We start from the raw sequence: 26,118 nt of genomic DNA, 5'->3' as shown, positions 1-26,118 counted from the left end.
TAGCGACACGCACGGTCTCAACACCCTCACCATGCTCGCTTCTATGTGTGTGTATGGGAGCAAGGTATGGGTTGTTTGGGAAGAGGAAGGGGGATTTGCATATGCTATGTGTGCCTATACCCGATAATGTATTCTTCTCAACATTGCTTAAATAGTAACTTGATATTCTATAGGATACCAAAGTATTATGTTCAATGCTTAGGAAAAGTCTGTAAGAATTTTTCTGTTTCCGACTTTGTCAAAAGGCGCTTTGCATTGATGACAATGCCGGGTATTGCTAGCAATGACGGATTTCCGACTATGACGGTAACATATATATACAGTATTTATCGATTATTTGTCAACGATATTTGATCATTTGTTTATATTTGTATTTAACTTATGGTTATGGATTCAAATTACAAATATCATTTATACACTACTAGGTATATTTGATTTCATTTTTCGTAGGAAATTAGATACTTCAGTATGTTTATATAACAATTATGATACAATATAATAATTAAAATTAAACAGTTAAACATTAGAAATTATTAAATGAGATTGATGTTTTTAATGAAACTTTTAATTTCAAGAAAATTTAGTTATTATTTTGTTATTAATATATTTGACTATATTAATTTTTAATAATTGTAAATTGTAAACAAAGTTAGTAGAATTAACTTAAAATGACAAATGAAACATAGCAACGTCGAAACATCATTTGTTATTTAATATTAATCAATAATTTCAACGTCATAGATTAAATTCAATAACAAAATTATAATAATATATATATGTAATACATGTAATTACAAGGATGATTAATCCGTCATTCGAGAATCTCATTTGACAAGAACGGAAGAACGCGTGACTAAGCAGAGATCCTGAAAGAAAATTCTTTGAAGTAAATTCAGTCTTGCAAGAAAGCCTCGTCAAAATATACATTTATGGCCTTGGATGGGCCATTCGGTATATTATTGATAAAAGAAACATTCTTATTAATGGAGTTAAATTAATAAACAATTGTTATAAGAATAAATAAATTTAATATATAAGAATAATTAAATTTTCTAACGCGAACTTCCTTGAAATCGATCACACAGTTATTGATCTTATATAACGATCCAATCATCATTTCTACTAAACGTCTAATAAAACAAATTTCAAGGTGAAAAGAGAGATAGAAAAAGAGAGAGAGAGAGTTAAAAGGAGTAAACAACACGATCGTTTGCGAATGAGAGTGGAGAATATTTTGCGAAGCTTTTTCAAAATAGCATCCACCAACGCTTAATATTCGCTTACAAAACGTTTCCGTTCTCTCTTTCTCACGCTCTCTCTCTCGCATACGTGTTTCTTTTTTTTGTTTTAATATTTTTGTTTCCACAAAAAAAAAACTTTCAAACGACTCTGTAACGTTTCTATGTGGGTGTAAAATTCTTCAGAATAGCTTGTTTTTCTGTTTTATATATTTTTTATATTTTATTTGTTAGAACGTATATGCACCAACGAAAGAAACTTCAGGGAAAAATCTTTATGTTTCTCTAACGTAATCGTTTTGTTTCTTCTCTCCGTCAACTTTTGAAAGAAAAAGGATTAAATTTTAAATTAGTCGTTTTGTTAAATCACCATTACGATAATGGATAATAGTTAAGAGAAAGTAACTTCTATCTCTTTCAACAATGTGTTCGCTGACTCGAAAACATCGTTTTTCTAACTCAAGCGGAAACCGCTTGGAAAGTTTGGCGAGTGTGTAAGGGAACAAGGACTATACCAATTAAGCTTCCTCGTCGTTTTGCAACCGACGCAAATTGGAGATTTATGACTGGACAATGTATTGCAAGGCCCTACAGAGAGTCCTTTTCATGGTATTTTACGTGAACAAAGGAGAGTCCTCTTGGATGATTAAAATCTATGCTTGTCGCGACACTCTTTTTCAAAATAACTTTTACGACTATCCTATGAAGACCCTACAATAGATAAATCAATATATTTGAAAAAGAAATAAACAAAAAGAAATTTGTCGAAAAATGTAGAGATTCGTTGTTTAAAAATATTTCGTTACAAATGTCCAAAGGTCTAACTTTGATAATAATTGGAAAGATAAAACAAGGGTGAGAGAGTCGATAGAGCTAACCATAAATCACGAAACTCATGCGTGTACTCGCATACGCATCTCGCGAACGTACGTTTGTTAATAGGTTTGCACGTGCATGTCCCTAACGTAATGCCGATTTTATCTACCCTCCTCGTAGGCCACGCAGGATTCATCGGACAAAGGATAAAGACCAGACAGTTTGATCCGCGTTGATCGAAACTACGAAATAAAATTTCATAATCGATCGAATTACTAGATACGTAATCCTTCTTTTTGTGTTACAACGTAATGATCTTTTCATCGAAAATATGTTAACTCTTTTAGTTTTGAAAATGATTAACACGAAAAAATTGCAATTCGAAATTTAATTTAGAAAAATATTTAAATCTGAAATATTAAGAATAATAAATTTATACCGATCGATAAATCTCAAATTTCCCTGATCACACCTACCCCTCCCACCCGTTTTCATGTATTTTAAGCAGAAAACTTTTTTGCGCAGATATATCAAATATATCAACAAGGGAAGAAAAATATTAGAAGAACGACGTGAAAATGATAGGACAGACGATAAGAATTTTCTCGATTCCTACGTGATCCCATAAAAATCGTTCCTCCTGCTTATCGTCGTACTGGAATATACCACGAAGCTAATCTCAAAGATCCATAAATATATGATATCCCATTTTCGATGGGTTGAAAGAAAAAAAAAAGAATAAAATAGAACTAAAGAATCGATGAAGACGGAAGAAGAAGTGTTAGACTCGTGGGAGGAAATGAACACGAGCTTGTTGAAAGTATAACTCAAGTAAGATCTAAAACTTCGTTAAAGGATAATCCTTGTATGAGTTCACCTCGAAAGGCCGCCGTCGTGCAATACTTTGCAAACCGCAACGATGTCGTCGTCTTATCGAACTCTCATATCCATATTATGCATTCTGTCGCGTGCAGTTAAACGCGTCTAAGCGAACGTGTGCAACGTGCTTTGCTTGCTACCACCATCGAGCCTCTCACCTCTCTTTCTTCCTTTTTCGCCTTTCCTTCTTTTACTCGGGAACCTTTTGTTACAGCAATTTGCCTTATCTTTAACCCGTCATTTTCGAAATCTTCGTGTTTTCCCTGCAAGAGAGAAAAAACTAAAATCACAGCAACGTTCTAGACACGCGTACCGAAAGATAATTGTATCGAATTTATCTAAACATCGATAATATGTATTTTTCAGTTTTTCTTCGATTCAAACTGATTCAAAATCTGAACCAAATATTCTTCTCTCTCAACGTTAGATAATATCGAATTTAAAAAATCAAATATTAATGATTATAAATAAAAGTAACTTACTCTACGATAACCCAAACTCCAAATGATCGAGAGAGAGATTTCGTATCAATCAAATTCTTTTATAATTTGAGACCCTTTCCTCGATTAATCGACGATTTAATCGTCAATTGTCTTTGGCACGCAAGCGAGCTTTAAATAGCAATATTTCCGATCATATTATAATAGAAATTTCATCAACGCCACAGAGATGATTGATCATTAACTCCTCGGTGGTCGACGCTGTGATTGGAATGGTGTTAACGATCCGATCGTATGAGTAATTATCTAACCTTCGATCTTCAATAATAACGCTATAATAAAATATCATTATTTTTTTGGTTAAAATACCAATAAATTTGTCAGTCATATTCATATAAAAATTATATTAAAAAATACAAAATACATACCAGGATATATCTCAGAATGAGCATAAAAAGAAATCTTAATATACTCCATTGAACTTTCATTTCCGTTGTTAGTCATATCTTTAAAAAGAGAGATGGAAAAAGTATAGATTGGACGAGAATAAGCTTGCCCCCTCTCTTTCTCTTTGTAAACTCAATTTTCAAACTCGCGTTGGATAAGGGCAGGCCTTCTCGAAGCACTACCACCAGCACTACCCTCGTCACTTTGATATCGATGAGGGTAATTTACGCGAACATTGTTGGAGAAGAAGATTGATGCGTTGGGTGCGTGCGAGAGGACAGTGAGAGGGTGGCTACTAGTGGGAGAACTCTCTGTCTCTGTTGTGATGAATTGCATTTCGACACCCTCTCTCCCTGACACCTCCACCCCCAGCCCCACACCTCCACCTCCACCTCCACCTCCACCTCCACCTCACCCACTTCTCCGAGTACTGGACGATTGTCCTATGAGACTGCCCCGTCATTCGGCGCATTACTGCATACTCCGTCCCTTTAACTCTCTCTCTCTCCCTCTCTCTCTCTCTCCCTTTTCCACTTCGTACACTTTCAACGCATACCACCCTCTCTTGTCACCCTTCTTGTATACCCCCGGAAGTAGTGACACCGATAAACGACGCCTTTCACTCGTTATGACGGGAAAATCGACGACCCGAATAACGCGTTTCGAATGAACTCCTCCTCTGCTCTTCAAATGGCAACCGAGCTAACCGGAAATCATCCTGTTTGATTCCTTCTTCTTACCCCCTGATCGTTGCTTCTTAAACCCTCCATTTCTTCCCTAACTTATATTTTGCTGTCTCAGCAATTATCTGCAACAAAGATATAAATTAGTATCTCTAGGGAAAAGTAATAGCAACATTTTCTTTTTCTACAAACTTGGCGTAATAATCGTTCCGCGTATAATCCAATTAGAAATAAGATATACGTGAACAATGAAATACGTGAACAATGAAATACGTGAACAATGAAAGTTGATTTTTTATACCGACAAAGTTCGAAATCCGGCATGAATGCCTAGGCATTGTAGATAATGCCTAAAACTATCCGGCAATGTATTAGATGTATTCATATTTCACACATTTCCTAGGCATTCTGTAGAATGTCAAATGAAAAACCCAACAAAGTATGAAATACATCTCCGATTCGTTTCGAATATCATGTCTCTCATTATTTTTTCAGAATAACATTTGTATTTTTGAGGAATGTACGTCATTTATATAATGGCCTTATCAGGACCTTTTTTCATACTTTGCCTAAATAGCATTTGTCATTCTATAGAATGCCTAGGTAATATTATATACAATGCCTAGGGAAAGTATGTAATAATTCTTATATTTCGTATATTACGTAAAAACGCTAGGACTTATGCACAATGCCTAGGCATTCTGCAGAATGCCGGCTTTTCGTACAATGCCCCGGTAACATATTATATATAATTTATATATAAGGATAAATATTGTGAATATTAAAGTAATAAATATAAGGAAGGAATGAAAGTAGTAGACTACTATAACTACTACAGGACAGCCATACACGATCGTCATTGAGCTCTATCTACGATCACGACATTGCTGAGCGAACTATACGTAATAGCACACTTAATACACCCTCCATATACGAGAAGCATAATGCACCTTTAGTGCTGAGATGATGTTCAGATACTGGAAACCCATTTGACGCGTTGTATTTGGGGCCCCTGCTTGGAAATTGTGTGGAACGACCTCCTGGAATTGCGCATTTGTATTCAAACCTTGTCGTAGGACTGTTTACGTTCGATGTTACACGCCAGCCAGCAGACACACATAAAACACACATACACATATCCAATGATAATAATTAGTAAAATACTTGATTCCTCAATTTCCATCTCATTGGAATGCGTTCCCTCTTCGTCTACATTCTAATTAAAATTTCTTCAATTTACATGCAACAATTTGATATTTGGTATTTTTATTTTTATACATTTTTGAATAATTTCATTTCCACAGAAGCAAATAATCTAACTATAGTCGAATAAAAATGTTAAAAAAAGATTAATCATTCAGTTATAAATTTTAATACGAATCGATGAAACCCTTCGAGATAAAAAAAAACATCGAAATGAAGGAAACATTAAAATAAATGAAGAAGAAAAAAGGCACAGTTATCGAAGATGTCTCTGAGTGAACGTCACCAAGATTCATTGAAGGGTAACAAAAAAGAAAAAAAGGAAAGCAACCCTAAAGTTAATCGTCAATGCACATGGCCCCTTCAAAAAAAGAAAAAAAAAAGTTATGCATCGAGATGTTTTCTTCGAGGTTCCAGCAGTGTGCTCTCCCTCTCTCTCTCTTTCTCTCTCTCTCTCCCTCTCTCATAGCTTGCTTTCTATAGCACTGTTGAATCCAACCAAGCGTGAAGTTATAGGTGGGATGAATTTTCAAGTGCTTTCACATACGTGCGTAAGAAAATAAGATCTGTGTGAGATGGGCAGATGTAGCACACGCTTCCCTCGATTATGCTGTAAGCGTGAGAGGCCTGTTTTTAACTTTTTCTTTTTTTTTTTATAAATAAAACTGAACAACGATCAACAAACAATTTGTTACAAAGAATTATCATCGATGCGTTCACGGTACCAAAAAAAAAAAAGAAAATAAATATAAGCTGTCGAAATGATTCTAAGAGATCGTTCTCAATCTCGTGAAACGAAATCGATTCTATGAAGCAAAAGAAAAAAAAACCAATCCAAAGAATAAGGGGCTGGGCGTGGTATGTGTGCGTGTGTGTGTGTGTAAGGGAAGCGGAGGAGAAAACGAAGGCCACCAGTCGTTTAATTATTTTTATGGAAATGTTGGTCGTCGGTAGTCTGGGATTACTCGTGCAATTTCGTGGCACGACTCCGATTCATAGGATTTCTGGTTGGTTGGTAGGTAGGCCGGTTCCCTGGCCCTTCTTGCATAATGTTTCGAATATGCGATAGTAGTTTCACCCTTAGGGGGTACCGATGGTAACATCTCGAGGGGTGGTTTACCCCCTGTAGGCCAATCTTGCGACGATCGAAAGTGCCGCTGGGAAATGAACGCTGTTGAGAGTTTCCCTATCGAATATAATAAATGCGACTTCATCGGCATTTATCGTCTTGGATATCAACTTGGCTGGTTTGCCGACTAACAAAGAATAGTTTTCTTTATCATTCGACAGATAAGATTCGTAAATATGTACTCGTTGCTTTCCACGGTTAGAATCTTGTACTTTGTCGAGTTTTGTTTAATGGGAAACCTTCCTGCACCCTATTTATCTTAGCAGTCTCTAGAATTTCAGCTTCAGACAACGTATTACTAAGGGTGAACATCACAGTGGGGTGTTCATATAGAAAAAAAAAAAAAACTAGATCGCAAGTTTCTCGTGCCAAATTCAAATATCCCGCAGCGCAAGTTGGATCGATGATTAATCCATAACTTCTAGCAATTCTTTCGCTCGATAAATCATTATTATTACGAAATATATGAAATTGATTTAACAATAATTTGTTGTCCTAACGAAACCAAAAGAAAACAATAACATAGAACTATTGGAAAGGTCTCTTTAAAAAGCGTATTTTTCCAAGTCGAATATAAAGAAGATGCAAGAAAGAGATTTGGAGACTTGGTGGAAGCTTCCCTATCGGTTGGTTGACAGAAGATAAACAGGCAGATCTACGACGCCGGTCAGTCGCGCCCGTTTTAACTGCCACGTCCGAGATAGTCCTCGTTTTATTATCTATTTGCTTTTTACATGGGCTTGCTATATATATACAAACGTGATCTGCTTCAAATATATGCACGTATACACGCATACTTACGTATTTACGTTCGTTGCCCTCTTGTTAGAGATCAGTTTCAATCGATTCAAATGATGGACGTAATTCAAACAATCGATGAGATTCCTCTTATCTTTTTATCTTTCTTTATTTTTAAGCTGGACGACTAACTAAAAGATAAAAAACGGTATCAATTTTATACCAGAATAATACAATTTTCTTTTATTCTTTCTAATTGTTAGCTAAGTTTTTTAATTACTTATTGCATTACGTTTGTATATATGTGTGTGCATGTGTATGTGTGTAATAAATATAATATTGTATAATTGACTCTGTTAATTTTTGCTTAAATTTGTTTGACATTGTTAGCAGTCAAGTAAAATATCTTTGAGAGAATAAAAAAATGGAAGTAGAATATGTCTACATAGACGTAGTTGTAAGTGATAACGGTTAAGGAGGGCTTGTTCTACGAAGAAAGGATTATAAGTTGCAGCTGCACCGTGATGTTTATAAGCTCGCTGAGTGCAGCGATCCAAGAAGGAGACTTCATTTCGCGAGCCTTCTGAAAACGTAAACCAATATGTTGATTGACACGAACCTACCAAGCTATTTTGTAAAAGGAATTCATGTTTTATTTTCTTATAAAGTTGAACGATAAATCTTTCCGCGATATTGGACGTCAGGAATGAAAAAATATTTATGAAAGATTATTCACTTACGCGTTAACGAAATACCACGATCGATATCGTCCTACGGTTTACTATAATTATATTTAAACTTTAAAAGATCTAAAAAAGAACAGGAAAAAATACAAAATTTCTCGTATTACCTCTTTACGTATCATGTGACTTTGATACAAAACTATGTTTTTGGGGAAAAAATATTCTTCAAAGTTCATAATTTGTCATTTCTAACAGGATAATATAATTTACACAAAAATTTCACTATTCTGGGTGGAACCTGTTTAAATAATTATAAACAACTTTTAATTATTGTTCCTTCGTAGAACGAGCCATTCTAATTATCACCTACAAATGCATTTACAAGTACACTTACGTGTACACATACTTCAAATGCAACTTGATAAAGAACAAGTTAATTACAATAATTAAGATAATTACAATCTTCGTGAACCAAATTGAAAAACGTATTGTATGATTCCAATATCGAATAACAAAAGAAATACAGTTGCAAAATGACTCGAAATTCTCTAAGAATCAAATAACATATTCTAAAATTGTATAAATTATAAATAACTATATAATTTTGCTATTAAAGCATTTAAAAATATGATGAAAATGTAGTAACACATATTGGACGATATATTAAGCTTAAGTTTCTCATTGTCGTTAGCAAGAAGAAGATGAAACTCGAGCTATGTATTTACTTATGTATGCATGTATATAGCTCGTCTTTCAGGAGCAGCAGCAAATCGTTCGTTTTCATTCGGACGATGAAATCAGGGTCGCGTGAAAGGGCTTCCGGTTGCATTGAGATATCACAAGGCAGAAGAAAGAGAGAATTAACGGGCCAAAGGGCGACATGCTTGATAGACGACGAAAGAGCTCTTTCTAAGACCTAACTGAAACCTCCCCTCCTTCTACTCCTCCTTTCACTATTTCTCTCTCTCTCTCTCTCTCTTTTTCTGGTGTCTCTAGTAACATGCGTAGATGTTCGTGCATTTCGTGATTATGAATGCGGATTAACTTTATTCAGAGTCTCTCCTCTATCCGTCTTTCCCTCTACGACTATTCATCAAGATCTAAGGAAGAAGTGACGAAACAATACTGTCGTCTCTGTCTCTTTCTTTCTTTATTTTTCTCTTTTCTCTTGCTCCGTATTTCGATCTTTGTCTGTTCTTCTGTTTCCTTCCATGTCCTGATTTATTTTCGCAGACTGCTCGTTTGAACTTGGCGCCAATATATCAGGAACGTTCCCCCTTTCAAACCTATACTATACAATGTATATGCACACGTGCATGTATATACATACAAATACATACATTAATCATTCTATATATACGTAATCGGTATTAGAAGCTTAAAATTTCGATTTTATTCATTATTTCTTTCGCAGACAAAGATGAAAAGAATTTAGTCTAAATTTCAAAAGATTGAATAAAAACAAAAAAATGACAGTCTTACCTTGGATTAAATGGATCGAAGGAAATGAAGGATAATGGGATCAACTGTGGAATACCATTTAAAAGCCTTGGAATGTTCTGCTTAAAGAAAAAAGAAAATAAATAATAAAGGATCAGGAATGATTCTTATTGTTGCAACGATTAAGATAATGGTATATACCAATCGAGATCTTGTATATATAATAAATGCTGTCTTCGTCAAGGATGTCAAGTTTTCATCGTAATGCGCGGGCTTTTCTAACTACTGCAACGACCAATCATGTTAATTGAAGGTTTATGTAAGCTCCGCTTGAAATGTGCGCTCGTTTCTTACTAATATGCCTTTTTTTTGTATATTATTTTTTCTTTTCCTTTTTCTTTCTTTCTTTCTTTCTTACTCGTTTTACTCTTGAGGAATATAATTATCTTTGGATGAAAGATTACACGTTAGAAAAGATATCTTTTATATTCTTCGATGATACGCTCTTACTCACTTTCAAAATAATGGCTGACGATATATACTACGTTAATCATGATAAAGTAATTAATCTCAAGTTTCATGAAGTACTACGTTAATCATAATAAAATAATTTAAATTATAAGTTTAATTAAAATGTTATATTTAAAAATTTTGATTAAAATATTAGACATATTTTATTATTAATAAAAATATAATTAACCCTTTCGTTATTAGCGACCCATATATGGGTCTTCCGTACGAATGCCCCGTATGAAAATTCTATCGTCACATATAAGGATCGTACTATCAATAAAAAAAGGAAAGTATTGGAAATGATTGATGGGTAATTTTAAATAATATGTATATTTATTTAAATACTTTAATACGTATGTACTATATATATTATATTAAATAGATCTATAAAAGATTACTTGTTAATTTATTAATAATTTGTATGGATTTCTTGTCAATTGACGTAGAATCCCATAAATCTATTTATTTAGTATTTAAGTATACATTTTACAGTAATAAATGACTTGTCATAGTAATGCATAATACATACAGTAATACATGATGTATAATTTGTCCCTTTAATTAGCGGTAACAGAGATTTGAATTGTAATATTTATTCATTTACCTCTTTTTAACCGTTCAATTTACCGAAACCCATTTCTTCGTCCGTTTGTGATACAAATTCTATGAGAGCGCTATAAAAATAAATAAATTAGGATAATAAATTAATTCATTATTATATACAGGATGAGATACGTATAGTAACCTCTATTTGAATCGCCAGTAAAGAAAGGATTAATTATATTAAATATATAATATTATTATTAAATGCTTTTCTTTAATTTATCATGCATCTTGCATTAAAAATGGAAAAATAAACAGTTTGTTTGGAGTTATTTTGGAGAAAGCAACTTTTATCTCACCCTGTAAATTGACAAGAAACGTATGTAAAAAGAATAATATTTACTTAAGTATTTGTCCCTCTTGATTATCCCAATTCACTGTACCAGGATGAGAAATTTTATATTCTAATAAATTATTTATTATCGTTCGAAGATCCTGTATAAGTCTGGCGGTTCTCGGATCGCATAAAAATCTTAGCGAAGTGTTTAACGTTATTACGTAATCTTGCCTTACTCTTTCTAAAATAAATTCATTTGTTAATATAACATCAGTATGATAGAAAAAAAAGTATACTGCATGCAAAATAAAATTCTGTCATACGAATAAAACTATTGGATCCTGCAAATAGTAATATCGGAGCTGTGACGCAAGACGTGTCGTGTAAATAAATAGCGGTAGATCGTTGCTTTGTAAAATATGTCAAAAAAGGACTTGGAAAATCCTTCATTTTATTATTGACGCTTGAGGGGTGTACTTTGACAGTACCATCTTCGGGTGTCCAAGCAATTACGCCACGCTTAGAATCACCTCTAAAAAATACAAATTAATATTTTATATAGTAATTAATTAATCAAATAATTAATTATAGTAAATAATTAATAATCTATTTGTAATTATAAATCTTTATAATAAAGAATACGTACCCATGTTTGATGGTTGCTATATTTGGATATAATCCTACACAAACTATAGCTTTTATCAATGCTATATTATTAGAATTTCTATTAGCATTTTCGTCTATTGGATCATCGGTATTTAAAAATTTCATTGCACACAAGTGCTGAGCAAATTGACGTTTCATCTCGGAAAGAAGATTTAAAGTATTGTAAGACAAAAAGTATTGATAACAAAAACCAAAGTTATGATTAATTTCGAATCTCCTGAGAGCTTCGGCTAGAGCAATGTGATCGCTGTATTGCCACATACTGAGTTCTAATTTTTTTTCCATTGCTTTCTCTTCTTTTCCCAAAGGACAATAAAAGGCATCTTTGAAAGTAAGACTGGCTGCTATAGAAAATACTGGATCTACGCAAGAAAACAGTGCTGCCCATATAATCATTTTACCTGTTAATTCAAAAACAAAACAATAATGAATTACATAATTTAAAATAATTAATAATGAAGAAAAGGAAAGAAATTACCAGTCCTAGGATCAAGAGGAAGTTGTGCCAAATGATATCCAAGAGGTGTCAAATGTTCGTCGTTGTCTAAAGCATTTAATGTTCTCAATAATTCAAGTGATAAATCAATGGCTTTCAAATTAGGTGGATCCATAACGCTAGCAAGAAATTCTTTCGCTTCTCCTAATTGTAAAATTTTAATCTGCAATATAACTTCTTCTAATCGCGTGCGTAACATTTCAGGTAATTGGTAGTCATCGAATGTTAGTTCTCTTGCTTTACTGTACAGATGATAACAATATCCCTTTTTAACTCTAAAACAAATAAATAAAAACTTATTTCATTTTTAATACTAATCAACCATTAAACTAGTTATCGTTGAATAACTAAAGTTAGACTGGAACATTGTGTGCTTTTGACTCCAGAGAGACGGGTCAGGATCTTTATGGAAGGTGAACTGTGTCAGAAAGTATTATAAAAAATTCTCGAACTCGTAAAAGGAAAAGTAATAAAGAGATATTTTGAATATGTATTGAAAGAAAAAGTTATTTACCTTCCAGCACGGCCTCGTCGTTGTTTGGCATTAGCCTTAGAAACCCATTCCGGTTCTAACGTTTCCATATTTTTATTTACATCGAATCTGGAAAGCTTTGTTTTTCCACAATCGATTACATATACCACATCTTCTATCGTTATGGATGTTTCAGCAATCGATGTGGCGATGATTATTTTACGTACGCCAAGTGGTGGTTCTTTGAATATAAGCCTTTGATCGATTGTTGGCATACGAGAGTGAAGTGGATAAATAATATATTTATCTATATTACAAAAAAAAAAAAAATACAAATCAATATCATTCGTCATATTTTATATAAAAATACGCATTTGATAATTTAAATTACTTACTAGTCGGATAATGTTCGGAATTCAACATAATTTTATTTAACTTAATGATATCCATCATACCGGGTAAAAATACTAGAATAGCCCCTGGTTCTTTAGTTGTACATATATGTCTAATCAATTCTTCTATAAGTTCTAAAGATAAATTTTCACAGTTTGGATTGCGTAATTGGTTTATGACACTCATAGGATATTTTTTCTAAAAGAAAAAATATAATTGTACTAAACGTTTAAGTCCCAGGGTTCCTTGGAAAAAATCTTGTCAAAAAGACCCAACCAGAGCGACAGCACTTGTTTCAGTTTAAATCGAGAAAATCTAAGCAACATTATTATGTTAATTTTTTATTAATGCATTGATTGACAAGCATTTTCTACAGAATCCTAGGGCACTGTCGGTCATCCACAACGGTCAAATGGAGACGAGTTTTTTTGACATAAAATCTGATCTATAGACCATCAGCGATCGTGCTGCTTGGGACTCAAATGGTTGAACGACAATGCTTATATTCACTTTCCATATGTTATACACTACTTACTTCTACCAAAAGATTTACTAAATAGGAATTTATCATCTCTAGATAATTACAATGTTTGTCGTGCTGTTCTTTATATTTCTTCTGATGTCTTTTATAACTAAGTTCTTTTACTGTAAATTGACTCTCAGGGAAACGAAATCTGTAAAAAATAAAAGAAAAAATAAATATATAAATAATACAGTTTATTCATTGTTCAAATATAAATAATACTCACCCTGTAAATAATAATACATCTTCTAAATAAAATTCTTCTACGGGATAAGTGAACCCTGGTATATGAATTATCGGACAATTACTGTAATAATCGGAAAATCTTTTAGAATTAAGTGTTGCACTCATCAAAACCACTTTTAAATCTGGTCTCTGTAAAAGTAACAATAAATCTAATTATTAATTATACTATACCTTAAAAAAATAAAATGAGTAAATATAATTGATATCGATAATACATACAACAGGAATTATTTGCCTTAATAAAGTAATAATAAAATCACTTTCTGTACTACGTTCGTGAACCTCATCTAATATTATATGTGAAAATCCTTTTAATGCTGGATCGGATTGCATAAATTGCAAGAGCATACCAGTAGTACAAAATAATATACTTCCACGCTCTCTAGGTGATATCCTTTAATAAAAGTCGATTATAAGCATTAATTTTAAAACGAACAAACATTTATTGATTTACAATAAGCAATTGGTTAACAAGCATAATCTATTCAAAAATAATGTCTGCTAACCAAACTGTTTATTAACCAATCACTTGTAAACTGTATATAATAATAAATGATTTCTACATACTTTTCAAGTCTTATTTGAAAGCCCACAGATTTGCCAAGTCTCTCCGCTCTTTCTGCAGCTACTCTTTCAGCGACAGATATCGCAGATATCCTTCTCGGTTCCGTACAAATAATTCTGGTAATGCTACCATTTTCATTTTCTAATTCATTATCCAGAATAAATTGTCCAACTTGCGTTGTCTTACCACAACCTATAAGATAATAGTTTAAAATCAAAAACAATCCCTTTTAATACTAATGATTATGAGAACATGAATGACTTACCAGTTTCTCCGCTTATTACAATTACTTGATTATTTTTAATTAAATCTAAGATCTCCGCTTTCTTATCATACGCTGGTAATTTTTGTCTAAAAGCTTGCATAGCTACATACTCGTTACTATTCTGTTTTTTGTTAAACTCTTCAAACAGAATTTTGTCAGTGACAGGATCCCTTTCCAGTCTAGATTTAACAGACATTGCTTTGGCAATATTATTTTGTATATTACCGGACAGAAGTTCTAAGAATTTTTGTTTAAATCTAGAGTCATGAATGTGAGTATATTTGTTTTCTAAATCACTGTTGTTTGTAATATCCGATTTGATTTCATTATTGCACGATTTATTGTACAGTCCTTTAGAATTTTCTACGGCTAATATCATTGTTTGCTCTACGCTTTGTTTAACTTTGATAAAATGTTCTTGCTTTTTCTTAACTTTATTTTTGTGTTGATCCCTATAATATAAACCAATTTCTTTTCCTCTCAGCCATGAGGGATGTCCTTTGCTTCTTTCTCCTGATTCTCCATTATTTTTTGAAGTCGACATCGATGCATTTGATTGACTTTGTTCATCTATTAAATTAGTATATTTATATAGACGTTAGTTAAATATTAACTAAGATTACAAAATTCACAAAGTAATAATAGGATATTATTTATACTAAATCAATTAACATTGTTTTGTTAAAACAAAAGAAAAAAGGAAAATTTGTATTTTTAATACATATTCATTATTTTCTTTGTAAATAAGAAATTTACTTTCTCTTCCAAATCTTGACGTTCTTGGTGCCGACTTTGATCCACGATGATAAGACATTTCTTAGTATCATATATATTAATTTAAAACAATACTTTATTAATATCGTACAAACTAATAGAATTTAAATTGTCAATGAATCGTTGATAGATTACTAACCTTCTCTTTTTTAATCATAGACTAGTTCCTTTTATTAAAAAGATTTTCCACTCTTCCCAAAAAAATGAAAAGACTCGTAGATCCATCTTTAGAGAAATATTAAAACTTATAGAAGCGGGAAAAATGATTCTTTTCAAATTGTTATAAAAAATATGAAAAATATACTGAATTAAATTTTTATGAAAGAAATAATAAAAAAAGAATATTAATATAACATTGAACGAATGCTTTTTCACGAATGAAAGTGTATATAAATAAATGAAATAATAATAAATGATATTTTTAATAATTGCTTAGTCGATAAGGTAAATTTCGAAGAAATTATAGGATGAGTAGTCGTTCTAATTTATTTATAACTCGTGATAACTTTCATTTTTTTTCATTTTTAATACGTTCATTCTTCTAACTGCTGCTACCGATAATAAAATTAACTAAACGCGTGTGCTTTGAATAGAAGAGAGAGAGAAATAAGGGGAAAGTAAGAGAGAGATGGGTACTGCAGATACCGCACCAATTGTCAAAAAAGTATTATTAAATGAAAGTAATGAAATTAGCGAAGATTATGGACCGAATTTAAAATTATTACCCTGTAACAATCAAGTTAAAGAATTACAAACAATTTTACGGGACAAGTAAGTTTTAAATAATTACATTTAAATATGTGAAATAATGACTTTGCCATGCTCTAACAATCGTCGACGAAATCAACAAAATTTGTTAATATTAAGTGCCTATTATAAGACTTAATTACCATTGATACAAATTAATGATACATCATTATTTTGGATTTATTAGAAATACCACGAGGAGTGACTTTAAGTTCTATGCCGATCGTTTGGTAAGACACATATGTTTCCTTATTTTAACTTATAATTATGACGAAGAGTAGATAATGTTATACAATTATTATTAACATACTATCGATTCTTGGTTAGTCGATTTGCAAAAAAAATTCGAATAATTTTTATTATTAAAATTTCTTTAACATACATACACATACATATATGCAAATATGTATATATAACACATGACTATAATAATGATAATTTTAGATTAGGCTCGTTATCGAAGAAAGTTTAAACCAATTGCCTTTTTCTAAACGCGTGGTTATAACGCCAACTGGATCAGAATACAGTGGTTTAAAATATCAAAAAGGTAATTGTGGTGTTTCTATCATAAGAAGCGGAGAAGCTATGGAACAAGTATGTATGAATAATAATTAATCAATGTTTTATAGGTGTATGTGAGAAAGTTATTTAACTATTTGTAGGGCTTAAGAGATTGTTGTCGTAGTATCAGAATCGGTAAGATACTTGTAGAAAGTGATGCAGATACGCACGAAGCTAGAGTCGTTTATGCCAAATTTCCAGATGACATAGCAGAAAGGAAAGTCTTATTAATGTACCCTATAATGGGTAAGCGTAACGGGTTTATTATAGCACATTAATTAACAGTTAACATGTTGATCGCCATAATTATGTTTTCATTGAAGCCAAGTGTAACTTCTAAGAAAAACAGACTCAATTTATACATGGCGATCAATGTGTTAATAAATTAGGAAGAGAAATTAATATTTTGATTATTACCATAATCGCGTATATTCAGGTACAGGAAATACTGTGATAAAGGCCATAGCTGTCTTAAAAGAACATAATGTATTAGAAGAAAATATCATCTTGTCAAATTTATTTTGTACACCAACAGCAGCCAAAACTCTAGTCACTGTCTTTCCCAAGGTAAGTCTATTAAACTAATTTGTATCAATTATTTAATATCTACTCTATGCGATTACAAATTCTTTTAGTCAACATGTTCGTTATCAGTATCACACAGATTTTCATTAAGAGCTCAGTGTTAAATATTTGTAGCAATAAGCAACATGAAAAATAACTTGTGGTAGCAAATGTTTATACTAACGCGCGTTGTGTTATTATAGATAATATTAAAGTACATGCTTGTGAATGATGTAGTTTACATCTAAATCTAGGAAACAAATAATAAGATATAATTTTATATCTTAGTTTTAAAAATTAAGTTAAAATTTTGTATTACAGATGAAGATCCTGACCTCAGAGATTCATTGTATCGCACCAAACCACTTTGGACAAAAATACTTTGGTACGGATTAATTATATTTCATATAGTCCAGAACATACTATATTATTAGGAATGATATAATGCTAAAGTAAAAGAAAATTTAGTTATCGAAGGTTACATGGTGCACAGACAAAAACTATATTATATATATATATATATGTTGCGTTTCTATCTGATACAAGGAATACGATAATTATTGCTATAGCATAAGTTTATTCTCTCAGTCAGTTTTATTATACTGAGTACCTGATGAAATTATTATTACGATTACAAGCATACAGTGCTTAAATTAATCATTTTAAATTTAATGATTATTGCGCAATAGTACATTAATTCAATTCGAGTCATTTATTCTTTTTTTTGATGGTCAGTTAAGTCAGTAATATAATCTTAGCATGTATAATTTATATTCTATTATTTAATGATTACCAGTTGCATATATGTCAACCTTCTACAACTTAATTTCTTTCCAATCTACCGTAGAATTAAGTAGTGCATCTTATTTTTCTTAGTACTTACATATAAAAAAGAAAACAAAACAACGTATGATACTTTTGACAGGAGTGTTCAACTTAATATCCTCAAATTTGATCTATTCTTTTTTTAAGATACAGTATAATGTAAATAATGAACTTTTCTATATATTGAGGCAACTAGTATTTATATGATATAACTTTGTTTGAGGTAAACTTAAGCCCTTGTTACAGATATATCTCATTGAAAGTATATATTACATTAGCATATACTTTTTCGAAATAGTAGCTACAAAAGCTTACTATTTCAACGAATGATCAATAAGTGGTTGTATAGTAATCATAGTCTTTATACATAATACAATTAATCCGATAAAGAAAAAACAAAAATTATCACCTTATAGGTTTAACGATACTATAATATTATCTAATTATGATACACTATTTTGATATTTATGGATATATTTATCGAGAGAATTATGCTTTTTCTTTTGTTATTCACTTTTTTAATCATATTGTTATTTTATGAAACAGAAAGATGCATCATATTTTTTAAGCATACATTTGAGATCTATTTTTATTTAGAACATATATTTTTTATCTTTTGATTATTAAGATTGAAAATCTTGTCAACAAGCATAATATGAGCATAGAATTGCTATACCAATATCAACATTATTTTCAATTTTATTTAATATTAAATTTGAGGAATCAAAATATATTCCTCGACTACAGCTTATCCATTATTATTTTAATTAATAATTAAGAAATTGTTTAAGTGCTTTTTTTTAAATCATAATTCTAAACGATACAAATTCGATTTCTTTGTATAATTTCCTGTTCATAGAACGATAAAGAAATATAGATTCTTTTGTATACACATTTCTGATAATTGGAGGTGCATCTGAAGAGACTTAGACAGTCACAGAGAGCACAATAGTAATCATACATAATAAAAAATACAATTAATATGACTGCATAATTACTTAAGCACTCCTTTTACAAGTGCAAACACATTTATGAATTGCAATTCTTTATCATTATTATTAAAAACAATAGACGAAGAGTCATATTTGAAGTATTCATAAAAAGATCCTAATTTTTCATATTTTAATGGATATATTTTGTAAATCAATAATTCACTGTCGGAATGTTCTGCTAATTACTTTGTAAATCTTTCAAAATGCGATATATTATTATTTCCTTTTTTCCCTTATTATCATAAATGAATTAATTGAAAATAAACACAAAGTTATATTATGAAATTTTGCTATTTAACTATTTACAAATATTTGCCTTATTATTTGATATTGCATTTTAATAGATACATTATCCTTTTTTTGTGAAAATATTGCATACGTTTATATGTATATATATGTATACATATATATATATACACTTATACTTTTATGTGAGTTTCAGTATAATACATATTATTATTATATAAATGAGAAAACAACAATGGCAAGACACTCATAAGAATATGTGTATGTTTGAATGTGTATGTTAAAAAAATATGTTCAGCAATTATTTGTTGAGAGTGATGTGCAATGAAACGTATAGAAACGTATTTCAATTAGTTTGATTTATTTTTATGATCAAGATAATTATATATTTCATATATAATTAATATTTATTGGTAATCAAATGCGTCTTTGTACTACATTGAAATGCGTTTTAATTAAAAAAAATTAAACTTCTCCTGTTTTTTGCTATTCATACTTCGTTATTAATTCATTGAATTAGAATAAATGAATAATTTTTACAGATAGTCAAATATAAAAGTAATATGATAAAAACATAAGTTTACGATATATTTCTACAAATAGAAAATGCCAAAAAAAATTCGAAACGAAACTTGTAGGACTTATTATTATTTATTGCTAGATATATACGTACTTTTCTTTTTCTTATATTCTTATTTGAAAAATATTGTTGGCGAAAAATTTGCCTTATATGGTGCCTGTGAAAATTCTGCATCGGACAGACGATGAATAGCAATTACAGAACTAGAAAAAGAGAAATAATCTTAACGATTAAATATAATCGAGTGTACATAGAGAGATGTCTGTCGTAACGACCCATAAATTAAAAGAAATATTGCTATTTCAGTTCGACAGGAACATTTTTTGATACTTGCATACCTGGGTGTTGAAAAACAATGTTACCTAGCATTATAGATCGGTATATACAAATAAACGTATACATAGTGGATATTTGTTAGTTAGTAATATTAATCTATAATAAATGAAAGCTTATAATAAACCAATTACCCTTTATTTATTTTATTTTTTTCTTTTAACATATATGTTACTATCTAAGAATCAAATGAAATAATAATGAAATAAATTAGTCCTTTTACGTTCCTGGAATAGTATAAATTTATCAAATCTTGCATTACAATAAAAAATGAAATTAAATAAAATAAAATTACTCGTATACAGAGTGTTCTCTAACTGGTGATATAAGCAAGCAGTACGTGGTACAAATGTACGCATACTTGACAAATGTTCAAACTTATTTTGCTTAAAAACAAAATCTTGTATGAACAAATTTTATTCAACACATTCGACTAAGTTTTTAACATAGAATCACCCTCTGCTCGCTTTGTGCTCTCAGGACATTCTGTATATTTAGTAATCTAAAAAGAAAAGAAATTTTTACAAGGAGTAACATATATGTTCTCTTTTCGTATAGGAAGAAATAATATTTACAATGAAATAAATAATATCTGATTATCTTGATCGATCATAAAATATGACAAATAATAGTAATAATTTAATCACCTTAATTTTATTCGTCTAAGCGCAAAATATCTAGGTGACGTTAAGACATAATTCATATATTTTTTTCTATTAATTAATTAGTATTATTATTTAAACAATGCTTCCGTGAATAAATCATGGATTTGATTTTTTATAGATTTATATTGAATATATTTATGTTTTTTGTTCATATATAAAAAAAATACAATTATCCAAAGCACATTTAAGAATTGTTGTTTTCAGGGACAATTTATTACAACATAGGAGAGACAGGTGTACAGTGGGAGAATTTTTGAAGAAAATCTAATAGAAAAATTCAATCGTATATCCTACAAAATTTCAAAGAGATGACATACATCGATAAATAAAAATTCTAAAAAGCTAATAAAAGTTAAGCTAAATTATAGTAAGTAAAATATACTTTTATTATTTCCTTTTTGGACTACGTAGAATAATATATATTATTATATATACATATGTGCCTTGGTAATGATTATCGTTTAAAATATAGTTTATAATACACGGAATTTAGTTTTTTTTAAATCAGTTAAGAAATAAATTCAGTACTTCGTATTTCATTAGGCTGTGCTTATTTTCTATAAAAAATTTAACATTTATATCTCATATCATAGAATATTTTTTCATATATTTGTATATCATTAACTCTTTGTATTGTAGAACACAATTGTAATAGTAATAGTTAAATAAGAATATATGTAAAATTATACAGTGGATGATTGGTTAACGAATACCTTACAGAACAAACAAGAAATAATCCTTTGCATAAGATTTGTAGAACTGTATTAATCAATAATCAGTCAACAAACAATTCGGATAATAAACATTGTCTTTGAATAGATTATGTTCATTTACTGATCATCCATTGTACTTAAAAATTTCAAACATATTTTGTATACAATGATTATAAATTCATTGTTGATCGTATGAAAAATTTTATGAAAGAAAATTAACAATATTTTGTAATTTAGCAATAAATGTTTTCATGTATTACTTACCATCTTGTTTTCAAATTTCTTTCATTTTTGTACGTACTACTATTTTTATATAATATTATTGGAAATTTAATATTTTTACTGTTTCAATAATATATTTATATATTGTAAAAGGATTTATATATATATTATTTTTTCTTTAACAGTAATAGATATTCGAAATTGCATATATAAATAATTCTCTTTCTTTTTATTACACTTTTTTAAGATAATCATACGCAACATAAATAATTGTTATGATTTGTATATATTATGTATGAAGAATTATGATATTTCAATATTTTTGTTCAAAACCTATCATAATAAAACTTGAATTATTTAGCAATATTATCCAGCACCTATAAACTGCTTATCTGATATACAATGCGTCAGATTTTATTTTTCTACAAAGCAATGCAATTTTCAAATCAATGATATTTTTAAGTCTGAAATGTTTAAGCTATTTCGAATACATATATGTAAGCTATATCATATATTATATTTATTATAGAAGTTTGTAGATTATAATAATTCAAGCATAACATATATTCTAACCATAACCAACATGTAAATGTAATAATTAAAAGATAATTTCTTGATAAAATAATAGGAGAGAAAAATAATAATATTAGGCCTTTCAATGATGCAATAGCTACAAAGTTAAAAGCTAAATAAATTTGTATATAAACAATAATAAAATTATAATAGATAAATAAATAATAATTTGTCTGCGAATAAAAAATTGAAAATATATATCAGTAACAGCATTGGTAATTATTGCCAATACGTATGCCAATATGTATGCATAGAAATTTGTCTATTGCACGATTAAACATTTGATTTGTTAAATTCCTTTATTATTTAATAAGAGAACCAAAAAAGATCTCAATAATTTAAAAATGTAATTTTTGAAATATGTGAAATATTTAGTTCCTTATAAACAATACTCTATCAGTATATACACTGATGTTGATTAGAGGTCACTTGTCTTTTACTTATTACTAAAGTTTATGAAATATTAGTAAAATGCTTTATTGTAAAGGAAGTTCGTTATTTCTTCAATATTTCCTTTTAAACAATAAATATACATTTACATGAGAACATATTACAATTTGATCGATTATATTCAAATTAATCTCTTGGTACTCTAATCTTTCATCTCTCTTTCATTTTTATACAATAATTCATTATTTGTGACTTGAACGTTGTCGTCGTAATACTACGTAAACTATTTACGTATTTTTTTAAACAATAATACAATTTCGTAGCAAAAAATTCTATACAAGAGTATAGAGACAAATTAATGAGAATAAGAAATAATATTATTTCTGACCTATCTTCAGAATAAAATATTTGCAATTTTTAAGCAAATATGCGTGAATAAAAAATTTGTAAGAGGCTGAATAATACTGTTCTTTTAAAAAGGATATAATTTAGTACATATTTGTATATTTAGAGAGATATATATATTCTTTTCTAAGTTTTTCATTATAAACTTCTAATAATCTCAGCATTATTCCTTTCGTTACTATCGACTCATATATGGGTCGTTCATGCAAAGGCCCCATATTTATGAGCGAATTTATGTAGAACGATACTCGCGCCAAAGCATGCCGTAAAGAAAGGATTCAAATACTTCTAACTCTGATCTAATATTTGTTTAGTTATAATGATATAAATGAGCAAAAGATATGTTTGATATTTTTCAATATGAAAAACTGTAATGAGAAACAATGAAGAGATATAGTGTAAACGATCCGAAAAACTTACAAATTTCTATAAACTATTATAAATCTCATTTTGTCTTATCGGATCTAATAAGAAAATAAAATTGACGTAGACTTGATTTGAATTTGACATGGCTCTATAAAAGTATTGTATACGAATGATCTAAACAATTAAATATAATCCTTCATTTAATATATAATCCTGTTGTTCAGAAAAGTAGTAGTGGCAGTATATTCATTCAGCCTTAAAAAAATGATAGTCATAATTCTGTAAAATGAACTAATTAATAACTACAAAGTTTATATAAACTAGCCTAATCTATCTAAAATAATGAATAATATATTTACCTCTATTCTTCTTTTTCTTGATCGTCAGATTTCTCTTCATTTTTATCACCGGGTTCTTCCATTTGTTCGACGTCTTCTTCATTCTCTTTCGTTCCACCATCGAGCTCCGTCGCTTTGGATTCATCTAATGGATCATTGTCATTTGGCAAATTTGTTCTATCTTCTGCGCTAAAATAGTAGATTTTATATAGTAATTCGGAGTTCAATGACCATTTAAAGTAAGGATTGTTAATGTGTTATTGTACATTGATGTAATATCAAATTATTGTAATTTATAAATGAATTCAATATAATCTATTACTTACAAGATTATGCAATCAAATATTTCGTAGTGCATACCTTTCTGATTTTACTGTAGCTGCGTCTTTGTCTGTGGATGGCTGCAACAAATAGGTGATATTTATGTGAGTAGACTAAATAAATTTAGTATCAAGGACGCGAGCCTAGGAAATAACTATAGATCATAGGATTTCTCAGATTTCAGCTTTTAATATTAAACTAAAGAACAATGTTAATGAAGAATGATATATATGATGTTCATTTTTTATAATACTGGATATCATATTTAATTTTAATGAAGTCATTTAACTTGGAAACAATCATCTAGAAGAAAGCAGTTAAAACGCATTCCTTATAATTTCATATAACAAACCTCTCGACTGGAAGTATTCCCATTTTCTTGAATATCGTTATTTTGTGCTTTCGAATCTTGAGAAATATCTTCTGGACTAACTGGAGGTGTCATCTTAAGAAATTTCTCTAATTCGTCTAATTCGTTAGCCATGTCAAAGTCTTCATAATCCTAGAAATAAATTTTCTTATTATTAACACTACAGTTAAAGTATTAAAACATAAAATATAAAAAATTAAAAAAGAAAAGTTATAATTTACCCCGCAATATTCATCTTCGTTAAATATCTGAGGCGGTAAAGGATATTTACTATCTTTTCCGACGCTATGGCCTTGCATAAACTCTTTATCCAATTCTTTTCCTGGTTCGGTTATATCGATAGTTTCATATTCTACATTTTTACTGTCTAATATCATCAAAACTCGCTGCTGTCTTTTCTTCACCTATTAAAGATAACAATTATTAGTGATACGAATATCATAAGTTAAAGTAACAACGATAAATTTTTGTTTATTATACTTAAGTTAATAATAACGTACTATAGTTGCACAGTTATTAACACATGCTATTGTTTATAAGTAACAATAAGTAAAACACTTGTAAAAAAAAAAAGAATAAATAAGAAAACTCGAATGCAATTCTAAAATGCGTTTACATACAAGGTGTACCATGTCAATAAAAAGAAATACAATAAAACATAGTAGAAGACAACTTTCACCAACTAAACGGGATTGAAAAAATAAATCATTGACACGTTGAAAGACTAAATGTTACAACATATGTAAGAAAATATATCTGATTTAAAGAAACGTCATGTAGATAAATGATAGTAGAAGTGACAGTGACTAATGTCCGGTTGTATGAGTTTCATTGTAATTTGATCCACCATAGTTCGTTAAGCATGAAATGTCATAAAGAATCGATTGGCCGGTTAGTTGGGATCACGATTAAGTATAGATCATTATTATTTGATCGTCGAGTGTTAAGAACGATTATTGATTTAAGGTTATTGTTTGGTCGAAGGGTAATTTGCTTCTTTTTTGTTTTGTTTTTTCTTATTTTACTTACTTCCTTATTCCCGCTGATACCCGATACGTAGATTTTAACGACCATCCTTAGCCGGTGTCCACTTCTTATCGATCGACGCCTTCCAGCTTTATCTCTCAGCAACGATCCTCTTTTGACCCTACGAAATGTCAAGGAATATATATCAGCGTTAAAAAATTCGTGATTCACTACGAATTAATTGTGCGTATTCGTAATCCAACAGCGATGACGATGATGGATGATGAGTAACAGAGGACAGTTTAATCAACGTACACGGAATAAGCTAGTGCTCCTTGTTTCTAATACTTCGATACTGTGTCTATAGCTACGTCATTCGTGCTAGACTCGTTGTGTTGGGTGTTCTCATAGGCGATTGCATCTTATTTATGCCGACTAACGCCAGGTGTCGC

General features: G+C 30.0%; 3 protein-coding genes and 1 long non-coding RNA gene across 7 annotated transcripts; 1 reads left to right on the top strand and 3 right to left on the bottom strand.

Moving 5' to 3' along the window:
- Positions 1–3,110: 3,110 nt before the first annotated feature.
- Positions 3,111–3,489, bottom strand: LOC122523542. The gene is made up of 2 exons (XR_006305320.1): positions 3,416–3,489; positions 3,111–3,196 (listed from the first exon to the last, which is right to left on the bottom strand). It is a non-coding gene; the product is annotated as an uncharacterized LOC122523542 (long non-coding RNA).
- Positions 3,490–10,614: 7,125 nt separating this feature from the next.
- On the bottom strand, positions 10,615–15,663 carry LOC122523337 (ATP-dependent DNA/RNA helicase DHX36). The gene is made up of 13 exons (XM_043645011.1): positions 15,472–15,663; positions 14,716–15,285; positions 14,453–14,642; positions 14,105–14,279; positions 13,866–14,014; positions 13,652–13,790; positions 13,119–13,314; positions 12,766–13,030; positions 12,234–12,526; positions 11,736–12,156; positions 11,413–11,621; positions 11,156–11,330; positions 10,615–10,883 (listed from the first exon to the last, which is right to left on the bottom strand). Exons 1-13 carry the CDS (start codon positions 15,527–15,529, stop codon positions 10,820–10,822), a joined length of 2,904 nt encoding a protein of 967 aa, XP_043500946.1. The 5' UTR covers positions 15,530–15,663; the 3' UTR covers positions 10,615–10,819.
- Positions 15,664–15,988: 325 nt separating this feature from the next.
- On the top strand, positions 15,989–21,313 carry LOC122522924 (uracil phosphoribosyltransferase homolog). Its single transcript, XM_043644316.1, has 7 exons — positions 15,989–16,260; positions 16,424–16,466; positions 16,681–16,830; positions 16,899–17,043; positions 17,234–17,364; positions 17,683–17,746; positions 21,207–21,313. Exons 1-7 carry the CDS (start codon positions 16,118–16,120, stop codon positions 21,257–21,259), a joined length of 729 nt encoding a protein of 242 aa, XP_043500251.1. The 5' UTR covers positions 15,989–16,117; the 3' UTR covers positions 21,260–21,313.
- LOC122522925 (SH3 domain-binding glutamic acid-rich protein homolog) lies at positions 20,699–26,079 on the bottom strand. 4 transcript variants are annotated; one of them, XM_043644321.1, is made up of 7 exons: positions 25,982–26,079; positions 25,730–25,847; positions 24,922–25,104; positions 24,683–24,832; positions 24,370–24,410; positions 24,031–24,198; positions 20,699–20,839 (listed from the first exon to the last, which is right to left on the bottom strand). In XM_043644321.1, the coding sequence occupies exons 2-6, from the start codon at positions 25,772–25,774 to the stop codon at positions 24,033–24,035; spliced, it is 585 nt and encodes a 194-aa protein (XP_043500256.1). In that variant the 5' UTR covers positions 25,775–25,847; positions 25,982–26,079; the 3' UTR covers positions 20,699–20,839; positions 24,031–24,032. The 4 variants fall into 4 exon arrangements, with proteins under 4 accessions (XP_043500256.1, XP_043500254.1, XP_043500252.1 ...); XM_043644319.1 differs by lacking the exon at positions 20,699–20,839 and adding an exon at positions 22,963–23,962; XM_043644317.1 differs by lacking the exon at positions 20,699–20,839 and adding an exon at positions 22,963–23,950.
- Between the last annotated feature and the right edge of the window lie 39 nt (positions 26,080–26,118).

This window comes from Polistes fuscatus, unplaced genomic scaffold (assembly GCF_010416935.1).
Source record: "Polistes fuscatus isolate 324 unplaced genomic scaffold, CU_Pfus_HIC Scaffold6, whole genome shotgun sequence".
Taxonomy (NCBI): Eukaryota; Metazoa; Arthropoda; class Insecta; order Hymenoptera; family Vespidae; genus Polistes; species Polistes fuscatus.
Note: the sequence above shows the minus strand (reverse complement) of the source record. Positions and strands in the feature narration are given on the sequence as shown.

Excerpts from the sequence above, each read along its gene's own strand:
- LOC122523337 (XM_043645011.1), bottom strand. The coding sequence starts at position 15,529 with ATGTCTTATCATCGTGGATCAAAGTCGGCACCAAGAACGTCAAGATTT. Across the intron at positions 13,031-13,118 it reads TTCCGAACATTATCCGACTA|ATAAATATATTATTTATCCA; the intron begins GTAAGTAATTTA and ends TTTGTAATATAG. Across the intron at positions 11,331-11,412 it reads AGGATCCAATAGTTTTATTC|AAAGAGTAAGGCAAGATTAC; the intron begins GTATGACAGAAT and ends AATTTATTTTAG.
- LOC122522924 (XM_043644316.1), top strand. The coding sequence starts at position 16,118 with ATGGGTACTGCAGATACCGCACCAATTGTCAAAAAAGTATTATTAAAT. Across the intron at positions 16,261-16,423 it reads CAAACAATTTTACGGGACAA|AAATACCACGAGGAGTGACT; the intron begins GTAAGTTTTAAA and ends TGGATTTATTAG. Across the intron at positions 16,467-16,680 it reads AGTTCTATGCCGATCGTTTG|ATTAGGCTCGTTATCGAAGA; the intron begins GTAAGACACATA and ends TGATAATTTTAG.
- LOC122522925 (XM_043644321.1), bottom strand. The coding sequence starts at position 25,774 with ATGGTCGTTAAAATCTACGTATCGGGTATCAGCGGGAATAAGGAA. Across the intron at positions 24,411-24,682 it reads GGAATACTTCCAGTCGAGAG|CCATCCACAGACAAAGACGC; the intron begins GTTTGTTATATG and ends TATTTGTTGCAG. Across the intron at positions 24,199-24,369 it reads GCTACAGTAAAATCAGAAAG|CGCAGAAGATAGAACAAATT; the intron begins GTATGCACTACG and ends CTACTATTTTAG.